The sequence below is a fragment of the Eleutherodactylus coqui genome, chromosome 11 (genome assembly GCF_035609145.1).
Source record: "Eleutherodactylus coqui strain aEleCoq1 chromosome 11, aEleCoq1.hap1, whole genome shotgun sequence".
NCBI classification, from domain to species: domain Eukaryota; kingdom Metazoa; phylum Chordata; class Amphibia; order Anura; family Eleutherodactylidae; genus Eleutherodactylus; species Eleutherodactylus coqui.
This window is the reverse complement of record NC_089847.1, coordinates 63,921,709-63,933,355: the sequence shown is the minus strand read 5'-3', so window position 1 is coordinate 63,933,355 and position 11,647 is coordinate 63,921,709. Positions and strand designations below refer to the sequence as shown.

Below are 11,647 nucleotides of genomic sequence, written 5' to 3'. Positions count from 1 at the left end.
ATTAATTTTACGGCATGTTTTGTTATTGACTTTTTAATTTTGTTACTGACCTTTATGATAGTTTTATCACACATAGGGATATTTGCACATAAAATATTCTTGAGTTCAATCTGATTGTTTTTTTAGCTGTGCTAATTCCATACATATCACAATTCACGTGAATGGGTTCATGTACGAGTGTTTTGTCAATCAGACTGATGGTCCGCGTTTGAAAAAATCACTGCGTGTCCCGTTTTTGTACAAGTATGAGAATAAAACATGTAATGTACAGTGTCCGACACATCGTTCAGCTATTGGGACAAGTATCCATGTGTTGTGCAATGCAAGTTGTTCACCAGAATCTAGGGCAAAACTTGTAATGCCTGTGTAAATACAGCCTTCCAGATGTGTCCACCATTACCTATTGCAGATATAGCTTTGATTGTGTTCTTGTTTTAAAGAAAAGACTCTTGGTTTTATCAGCAATGCATCCTGTGATATAGCTGAAGTAGGAGTTACATATGCCTGTAGCTCTCACTGTAGCCCCCACTTTCAACTGTAGTTCTACAGACAGTATCTCAGGCTGTATTACAGATAGCTTTGATTGTGTTCTTGGTAGTGATGAGCGAGCATACTTGCTAGGGGCAATTGCTCGAGCGAGCATTGCCCTTAGTGAGTACCTGCCCGCTCAAGAGAAAAAGTTCGGCCGCTGGCGGTGGGGGAGTGCGGGGAGGAACGGAGGGGAGATCTCTCTCTCCCTCTTTTCCCCCCTGCTCACTGCCACAACTCACCTGTCACCCGCGCCGGCAGCCGAACCTCTTCTCTCGAGCGGGCAGGTACTCACTGAGGGCAATGCTCGCTCAAGCAATTGCCCTTAGCGAGTATGCTCGCTCATCTCTAGTTCTTGGTTTAGAGATAATAAACAACAAAAATCTATGCTCTATCAGTAATACGACCTGAGATACTGTGCAGCAAGTAGAAGTTGATAAAGCAAGTTGCTATGGGTTTTAGGTGCAAATGCATAAAAAAAATTATTCCAGTTTCTCACGAAGTTCCATTAAAGGTGTTTTCGAGGGAGAATACTATTGATGACCTATCCTCACAGTAGTTCATCAATAGTTGATCTGCTTGGGTCCGTCACTTGGGACTCCAACCGATCAGCTGATTATGCGCCCACTGACAGCACCGCAAATTCACAGGGATTGGAACAGAAGCAGCGGAAGTCTCTGCTCCGACCTCTGTAAAGTGGCCTGCGCTTGTAACTACAAGTGCAGGTCTCACTGAAATCAATGGGAGACGGACTGTTATGACCTATTCCTCATTATTCCTCAGAAGAGGTCATCAACAGTAGATCATCAAGACAGCTGCAGTCACCATGTTGTCTATTCCCATAAAACACATAGGTATGGAAGATTAGTATGACTATTTTATATTTTAGGATTTGTCTGTACATATCAAAGGTGTCAAAATTGTCCTGGCAAAATGTCCAAAATCCTCTGACAGTAAAAGGGCTCTAATTTCTTATGAAGGGACTTGTTATTTGTATAGCGCCAACGTATTCCGCAGCGCTTTCAGGTAATTCGTTTATTACCCCCCCCCCCCCCCAACAAGCTGGGCACTCATTTTACCAACCTCAGGAGGATGGAAGGCTGAGTCAACCTTGAGCTGGCTACCTGAACCACGTGGGGATTGAATTTGCAACCTTCAGGACATGAGTTAGGGCTTAGGACTGCATTCTGCAGCCTTAACACTCTGCACCACACGAGGCTCATATGACACAAAGATGTAAAATTCTCATGTCAGTACAATTTTTTTTTAAAATTTGTGCTACACATTTCATATGTTAAGGGAGGATACATCTGTATTGTCATTCAATACAATGGTGAGAAGTTCCCCACTAATCAGAGTGTGACTTGTCTTAGGCTGGATTCACAGGAACATATCCATATTTATACACATTTGCTGTGCTTTTTTGTGGCATTGTTGTGGCGTATTTGTGCGTGCATAAAAAAAAACACACAACCATGGATCCAGTCATTGAAATGGCCAATTAGTCTAATGAGTTTAATATGTGCTCTTTGCCTGCATAAATGCGTAAGAAAGAAAAGTGTGCTGTTTTTTGGTGCGATTCAATTGCTCACACCAAATATGCGCCAGTGATCGAACTCATTGAAATCAATAGGGTTCTATTTTCTGTGTATTGCGCACCCAAATGTATGAATCTGGCCTTAGGCTGGGTTTTCATATACAGGTAATGGCGTCAAACTACTGTGTAGCAAAAAGGAACATATTTTACTGTGAATTGTGCTTATTAACCATACGTTCTTTACAGGTGAAAGATGGTATTTAACCTCTTTCACCTACAAAAAAACGTGTAGCCAACAACCACATCACAAAACAGTGGTAAAATGCATGAGTTTTTGCCACGCAGTAGCTGCCCAAACAGCACCCTACTGCCATGGAAACCCAGCCATTTCGAAATGTGGCAATAGTCAGTTAGGGGAAAACCATTCAAAGGCTTTGTTCACACACGTACAAAATAGCTTGTGGCGAAAGCCTGCCCAGCTGAGGTTGTCCACAGTCACACAATCCTGCGGACACTATTAGAAGGACTATGCTATTTATTCCATTAGAAACAGAAACCTAACAGAATGGAAGCAAACTGAAAGCTCAAAAATAAAACATTGACATCAATGGGCAAAAAATTGAATCGTTTAATTCCATTTCTCTGCTCCAAAAACGTAAAGTCTGAACACAGACTGAGTGCTGGTGCGAAAAAAAGCCCTTTAGACTTATTAAAGCATGGACTCCACAAGACCTTGCAAGGTGGTAACTGGTAGTAAGATAGTATGTTAGGCTGAGAAAAAGACAAATTTCCATCCATTTTTGCCTGTTTCCACTCTCCCCCCCCCCCCCCCTTGCTTGTTGATTCTAAAACTCTTTGAGGCAGAAGCCCATTTGCCCCATTTTGGGGGTTGGGGGGAATTCCTTCTCGACTCTATAATGGCAGTCAGAATAATCCCTGGATCAACCTCTGATAGTTCCTATGGGTCTGTAAGACCCGGATCAACAACCCTGCTGGTTATTTAATGTCTATATCGTGTAATATCATAGCATTCTAAAAAGACGTCTAGTCCCCTTTTAAACTCCTTTATCAATTTTGCCATCACCACGTCCTCAGGCAGAGAGTTCCACAGTCTCACTGCTCTTACAGTAAAGAACCCCCTTCTATGTTGGCGATGAAACCTGCTTTCTTCTAGACATAGGACGTAAACAGATCATGGAAGAGATGCTTGTATTGTCCCCTAATGTATTTATACATTGTTATTTGGTCGCCCCTTAGCTGTCATTTTTCCAGGGTGAAAAATCCCAATTTTGATTACATCTCTGGGTATTCTAGTGCTCCCATTCCATTTATTAATTTAGTTGCCCTCCTTTGAACCCCTTCAAGCACTGCAACATCTTTCCTGAGCACCGGTGTCCAGAACTGTGCGCAGTATTCCATGTGAGGCCTGACAATTGCCTTATATAGTGGGAGAATAATGTTCTTATCCTTCACCCCTATACCTCTTTTAATACACGCCAAGACTCTATTAGCTTTTGCAGCAGCTGACTGGCATTGGTTACACCAGTCTAATCTATAATCCACTAGTACCCCCAGGTCTTTTTCCATATCACTTTTCCCTAGCGGTACCCCATTTAGTGTATATTGGTGACATCCGTTTCTCCTGCCAATGTGCATAACCTTACATCTATCAACATTGAACTTCATTTGCCATTTTTCTGCCCAAGCTCCCAGCTTATCTAGGTCCTTTTGTAGCCGTACCTTATTCTCCGTTGCATTGATTATATTGTATAACTTTGTGTCATCTGCAAATATTGATATTTTACTGTGCAGCCCCTCTATCAGGCCGTTGATAAATATATTGAACAGAATGGGGCCCAATACTGAAGCCTGTGGCACCCCGCTAGTAACGGTGGCCCAATCAGAGTATGAGCCATTTATTACCACCCTCTGCTTTCTATCCCTGTGACAGTTTATTACCCAGATACACACATTTTCACCCAGACCGAGCTGCCTCATTTTATATATCACCCCACTAGCAACGGTGGCCCAATCAGAGTATGAACCATTTATTAGCGCCCTCTGCTTTCTATCTCTGAGCCAGTTGCAGCAGATCCTGTAAGTTGCGAAATAAGGCTCCTGTGATGCCAATTCAAGTCATTGGAGGAAGTTGGAAGTGAAATCATCCCCTTGAGATGTTTCTCAAACCATCCTCGAGCTATGTTTGCAGTATAGCAGGGCACATTATCCTGGTGAAAGAGGGAACTGCCTTTATGGAATGCTGCGGTAAAGGAGCGTACAATGGTCTGTACAAGGAACAGGTAGGTGGTACATGTCAATATAACATCCACATGAATGTCAGGACCCAAGGTTCCCAGCATAATGTTGCCCAATGTACAATGGAACATCTCACACAGCTCAGCAACTCTGTTTTGGTTTTCATCCCTCAATGAGGCTTAAAAATCAGTAAAGCCTTTAAACGTCAGGAAGCAATAAACCTCGTTTCTAGTCGATGGCATCCGCAGGTTATTCATGAGAATGTTTTTTTTTTTTCCAAACCACAATTCGACAAATGTGTTTTATACAGGCAGATGGCATTTCAAGCTCCCAACAATCAGGACTGACAGGAGATTCTGCGTGACATTAGACCTCAGTTCAGAATAAAATATATGGGATTGGTTTTCCAGCAAATGAATTCACAGCACACAGATATGTTCTTCTATCCTGGCAATACTTCCTTTACCTTCCATCAGCTTCTCACAGAATATATTGCTCTACAAAGAGAAAATCTATAGCATCCATACATCAGAATACACCAAAGTCATCCCAAATATAGAAGAAAAATTACACCCTAAGGCCACACTCACACAGACGGTTTTCCGTGATTACCGCAGTGTTTTGAACACCGCGGTATGACGCTGTTATTGATTCCAATGAAGCCTCGCAGACGTGCTCAAACGCGGCGCTGGATTTTCGAGCGTTGTCTGTTTTATTTTTTGCGTTTAGCTCTCCTCATCGATAATGGGGTGTGCTAAAGCCGCTGTCGGAGGCAGGAACCAAAGTAAAATCACAGCCTAGTGCCGTGATTGAAATCACAGCTCTTTGCTGGGGCCATGTGTGAGAGTGGCCTTAGAGAGTCAATGTAATGGTGGGGCGCATGGGCTAAGGCTTAATTTAAGTCATCACCTCTTAAAAGTGGATTAACCCTTTGCAATCCAATTTTGGATTCAGAGTTTACTAGGTAGTTTTCTCTTTCTGCCATTATACAACGGCACCATCTGCTGGCTAGAGCCAGTACTGCGGTATGGGACATGCTGGAGAGGCCCCCAACAACAGAGCGGGCCAGTAATATACAGTAAAAATACCCTGCCGGACGTGTTCCGACATCGGAGCTGTACATCCTTCAATCTGAATGTCTTTAGATGTCAGACAGCGGATTGGAAAGGGTTAAGGCTTTGTGACAGGCCAATGTATGTCCCGGTAATTTGTCATGTAATAGCCTGTGTGGAATCCAAATAATTGCTGATTAGTTTTATTACTGAGTGGCAGGGCTGTGTGATTTCTTGGATTATCATGTGGGGGTTTAGTGGAAAGAGAAACGCCTATGTATGTTGGTGTAGATTGATATAGTTGCATTTGGCATATGTACATTTAAAGGGGTTGTCTCGCGGCAGCAAGTGGGGTTCAGCACTTCTGTATGGCCATATTAATGCACTTTGTAATATACATCGTGCATTAATTATGAGCCATACAGAAGTTATTCACTTACCTGCTCCGTTGCTGGCGTCCCCGTCTCCATGGCTCCGTCTAATTCTGATGTCTTCTGGCGTTTTTAGACGCGCTTGCGCAGTCCGGTATTCTGCCTGGTGAATGGGGCCGCTCGTGCCGGAGAGCTGGTCCCGCATCGACATCGTAGCTCCGCCCCATCACGTGTGCCGATTCCAGCCAATCAGGAGGCTGGAATCGGCAATGGACCGCCCAGAGCCCACGGTGCACCATGGGAGAAGACCCCCGGTGCATCGTGGGTGAAGATCCCGGCGGCCATCTTGGAGAAGGAAGAAAGAAGTCGTCGCAGAGCGGGGATTCGGGTAAGTAATATATATATATTTTTTAACCCATCCCTTGGGTTTGTCTCGCGCCTATTGAAAAAAAAACAAAAAACGTTTCGGCGCGAGACAAGCCCTTTAAGGCTATGAACATTTACACATGAACCAAAACTCCACTCTGTGCTGCTTGTAGTAACACTTAACCGAAATGGGTGGCTCAGAATAAGAAAAAAAACCTTTGCTTTTCATTAGTGATAAAATCTTCTCTTCAGTTTATGGACTGTACCGGTTGTTGAGTTCAGCCCCATACAGTTGAACGGGAATGAGATGCAATACCAGATACCCCCCATGGACAAGAGTGGTGCTATTTCTGGAATAAAATTCAAACTTGCTTTTCTTAATCCCAGGCGACCCCTTTAAGTTTTTAAACTAAAAACCTACAGTGCCTTTTTTTTTTGCAAAGAACATCTTGGAAAGTTACATATGGCATTGGTTTTAAGTATAGACATAGTAAAGCTGAATGTGTCAATTAACTTTTGCAGCCGCCTTGTGCATGCACTGTAATAACTCTCCGAGTTAAAATATTGCAGTACAGTACAGATACCTGCACTCTTATGTAAAACAATAGATGGTATCACTATAATGACAAACCCCTCTTAGCTGCACCTGTATTTGAAGACATTTGCTCCTATTTGACTAAATACCAAGGAAACACATATGGTCTCCAGCGTCTAAACGGACCGACATAGAGGAGAGATGTTAACCTCTATTCTCTTCAATCGCAATTTTGGGGAAAAAATATAATGTTATAGTTTGCAAAAGGCACCCGTAAAGAGGTTTTCTGACTGGAAATGTGCTAAATATCACAGGCTGAGTGGGGAATGGCATGTCCTGAGTGTTGCCAGCTGTGTCCTTTCTCTACTGCGCCAACCCTGCTGACATTTAAGGCTGCCCATACACATTAGAGCGATGTCAGCTGAACCCACTGATTTTGGTGGGCGTCGGTAGCCATCTAATGTGTATGGGGGAGTCCCAACCTTCTCCCAATTGCAGAGGAGAAAAGGATCAGGCAATTGGATTTCAACATGCCCAACCCGATAAGCTGCTAAGAGGGATGTCTGACAGTGACTCTCCTCTTCCAATTCAGAACACATACACACCCGGACAAGCCAACGTTTCTATGAGGGGTCAGGATATATAGCTGTTAGAAAAGTATTTGGCCAACAGCCTTCTAAAATGTAAAGCCAACTTAAGACAGAGTAGTTGATAGGAAAATATTGCCTACAAGCTGCATCCTTTTACATAAGGGATGCCAGGCAACATAAACCAAAGCAACTAGTCTCCAATTATCAGGGCTTTATGCTAAAGAAAATTGGTACTAAGCCAAGGGCAGAGAAGGCACTAAGTGGCTTGTCAGTGCTGAAACCATACTTTTCACTATCACTTATTGCCATATTAATCAATACATTTAGATGGAGACCAAACATACATATATGGAAGGAGCAGGAGGGGGGGGGGAGGGTGTCGAAGGTTGAAAATTGGGCTCCCTTCTGGTGCTATTAGACCTAGACTGGACCTTTGGTTCCAGGACCCCATAGCTGCCTCTGTAGTATGTTCACCTTTGGATGGAAAACCTCTTTAAAAATTAGTACAGTAACCTTCATCTTCAAAACTCACAAAGCATGCATCTTCTGGTTGTAAGTCATTATCATTTCTTATAATTTACCCTACAGTCTCACATATCATAAGATGGTAACTGTTATAGTACGTCACTGACAAGTGTGGAAGAAATAACAACCCTTTTATTATGAAGAATGAATGAGTGCCTCGGACTCTGTATTTCACCTGTTTCCCACAGCGGTGGAGGTCTTCCAGTGGGAAAGCGTTTATGCTAAAGCAGCTCAAAACACAATTTAGAATGAAATGAACTGCCCCAGAAATGGTCTGATTGGTGACAATTAGGGACATGGAATGGACAAGTAATTCAATCTGATATCCAAGAATAAGTCTGAAATATTTACAAGTTTAGCTAAGAGCTAATTGTAGTCCGACATTCCTCCGTAAATGTAGCATAGGCTGTAGTGTAGTTTCATGGATAAATCTCAATTGCAGTTCACTTAAAATTAATTTTACTTAAAAGAGATGGCATCAAAGTCTATCAAACGTCTCTACAGAGGATTTACAGCTGACTCGCTGAGCCAACAGCTCCTCACAGTATCTCTTTGTCACACCTGGACTAGATCTCCAGACAATAAAGTCAACTGCATCTTCAAATAGCGGCTAGCTGCCCAAGAACCATCCTGAACTGCTGAGTGCTGTTGCTGAGGTCTTTGACTCTCTCCACCATATCCTTGGCTGCTGATGGAGATGGGTATTGAAGTGCTGCTGTTTTGGTGGAAAGAACTATCTCCTTGAGCTTGTCACACATAAGGTTGCTGTAGTGGGTGACTTTGTTTCGGATGTCCTGAGCTTTGGCTTGGCGTGACAATGTGTCCCCTATAAATACCAGCTTGTGGGCACTAAGGATAACAAATTTGCTGTGGGCCACAAAAATTTTGGGAGGTTGGTTGCTACTGATGGAGCTATAGAAGGCATCAATGGCATTGGTCAAAGTAGTGACGTTGGCCTCGCATTGTTCTTGGTAGAAGAGAAGCAGTTGCCGGTCTGAGTTGCTCAGGGTGCTACGAACTTGGCTGTAGTGTTGTGGTGGCGTCCAGTTTGACAGATCGTTCTCAATGGGCCGTGCAACCTCTTCTTCCAGACGTTCAAACTGCTTCAGCTGAAGTATTAAGACCAGAATAAATTAGAAAACTTTCTTAGTTGTAACACGTTTAGCTTATTATTTCTATCATTTAAAAAAACAGATACATCTTAGTCTTTTGAGAATCACAGAGGTGCGGGCAGTCACAAGGGTAAACTAAGCCATCAGTTACAGAGAGGCAATAATCCAGATGCAACATGTGGAAACCACTGAACAAACTGGTCTGTGGGTTGTCGCATTGCAAAAATCATTCTATTCATATTCACATCAAATTGCAGTAAGGATCATTCACACGTCACTGATGTGCTGAAAATGTTGTCACGGACTTTGGTGCAGATCTGCAGCATATTTCATCCCTTCAATTTGAATTCAATTGAGAAGGTAAAATCTGCTGCAGATCTGCATAAAAATGTGCAAGAAAATCCGCAGCAAATTAGTGACATGTGAACATAACTTAAGGGTTCATACACCCATCAACATCTTATGTAAGGGCCCAATACAACAACACACTGAATCTCTGCCGGTCACTGTATGGTGCCTTCTGTAATATAACATGCAGTAAGCATTGCACTCTTTTTTGGGGTGGATTTTCACAGAATCCACGAATAAAACCCCTGGTTTTAGCTCCATAATATGGCTATGAGCATGGATCCTTAGGGAAATTCTCTCATGATATCCTTTATACAATTGGAGTGATATAGCTCCATCTAGGTCTAATTTATTTATCTATTTGTTCGTCCATCCAATTATCCATCCATTATATTGATACTCAGGGCTAGACCATTCAATGACTGCAGCCGGTGCCTTATGAGTCCACTCGGCTGCTACAGTGAATTTGAAATTCCCTGGATCTCTATCTGTGATTCTATCAGACTCTCCTAAGGATTCATTCACAAGGGCGTGTGCGATTTCAATCCATGAAAAATGGACAAATTTCACTATGTGTGTATATGCTTGGACATATAGATGCGTTGTGTGCGCATTGTTTATGTGCCATCTGTTTTTTTATACATGCATAAAAAAACTGAACAAAGCCTAGCTTTCTTTCTAAAATTCCCTAGCAATTATCAGTGAAGAATGGAGTGCACTCGGATCTCATCCATGTGCGCTTCATTTGTTTTTTGCGCTCTTATTGAGGAGCGTTCACCATTCAAGGATTGTGGTAAGATGACCAATGGTTCTAGGCCACTACCACCAGCCTGTTGAACCCCAACAGTGCACCAGTGGGACACAGCTTTATGCAGTTTACGCCAGATGTGGACCTGGCCATCCATATGGTTCAGCAGAAAATGGGAATCGTCATTCCAGACGACTTCTGCCATATGTCCAAGGGCTATTGATATCTTTCCTATGCCCATGCAGGGCGTTGTTGACAATGACACTGGGTCATCAGGAGCAGCTATATTGGTCTTCTGCTATTGAACCCCAGTCAATGCAAGATATGATGCCACATGATCATTATAGAAATTTGTCTCTAACTTCACCGCTGTTCTACTGCTGGGTTGGTTGGTCCACTGTGGCATGTCATTGCTGAGATACCACATGCTCGCTTCCGGGATAAACCACCCGTGGCTTGGTACACTCTTGATATCATGGTTTAGGAGCAGCCAACAAGTCCGACTGCTTCAGAAATCCTGGCACCACACCTCTGGGCGCCAACAATCTGCCTGCAGTCAGTCACTCAAGTCCCCACTTTTATCCGTGACTGCCAAATATTTTCTTGTACTGCGCAGAGGAGATGTTGGCATATTATCTGAGAGTAGATCGTGACGCAGTGATACCGTGGCACCGTATTACTGATCACAAGATCACATACTAGCCGTTCCTAATGCATTGATTGTCCAGTTTACAGTGTACATATCTGTATCTTACCTGCTGCTGCTCTAGATGACCCTTTCCTTGTCGTATAATGTTTCCTTTTTCAAGCAGTTCCTTTTGAGTTTTTTCAAATTCTTCTTTACCCTGTATAAAAGACAGAGAGAGAATAATGCAACTTTTAATTCAATGTGATTTATCATATAACTATCGGTAATGCATGGTATCGCACATGAGCAGGGTATTGTACCACCCACACAATAATGAAAAGCTCTTGGGCTCACACGGGCAGACTGGATTCCGCATGCAGGAGACCTGCAGTGGTATTCCACCTGTGAGCCCGCCTGGCGACCCTGTGTACCTCACGGGCACATTTTGTATTGCAGATGACCGCAGCGGCTCACAGTCGGTCATGTGCAGAACAGGTTTTTTTAAATGTTTGTATTTTGCTGCTAAGCGATGACGTGGGTATTCGCAGCACACAATGTTAATTGCGTATGGGCTGCAGGTCAGATGGCCTCCGTTGACTTCAATGGATGCCGTCCACATGGAGTCCACAGCAAAATAGAGCATGCTGAGATTTTTCCACCGCTCGTGGAATATGCAATTTGTATCTGCAAGAGTAAGCGAAAAAGCAAAAGTACATGCCTTAGAATGGCTGCATTTTGCTGTGGATCCTCCACAATTGAAATCTGCCCGTATGAGTGAGGCCTTATTCTTGTAGCACTGAAGTATTTATTTCTCTTACAACTACAATCAGGAAGTATAACAGTTATTCTAGTCATCCAGAACTTAATTCCTTTTGTCCTCTTAGAGGTTCCCCCGTTCAATAAATCAGATGCTAATTTACAAGAAAACACAGTTTTGTCTTAACAGGGATAAGCAATTAATTGCTATTCAATATAGGGCTGCAGTTTTGTAAATCGCCACTTGGTGGCACAATTGGATAAGAAACTGCACACTTGGTTTAGCATTGAACCT

General features: G+C 43.0%; 1 protein-coding gene across 1 annotated transcript in view; it reads right to left on the bottom strand.

The window, feature by feature from the left end:
* Positions 1-7,874: 7,874 nt before the first annotated feature.
* Positions 7,875-11,647, bottom strand: part of BCAR1 (BCAR1 scaffold protein, Cas family member) — a 167,087-nt gene continuing 163,314 nt past the window's right edge. Inside the window, exons 6-7 of the mRNA XM_066582246.1 lie at positions 10,724-10,813; positions 7,875-8,869 (exon numbers count right to left, since the gene is read on the bottom strand). Of these exons, the coding sequence (XP_066438343.1) occupies positions 8,360-8,869; positions 10,724-10,813 (600 nt within the window). The 3' untranslated portion in view covers positions 7,875-8,359. The remainder of the gene's footprint in view (positions 8,870-10,723; positions 10,814-11,647) is intronic.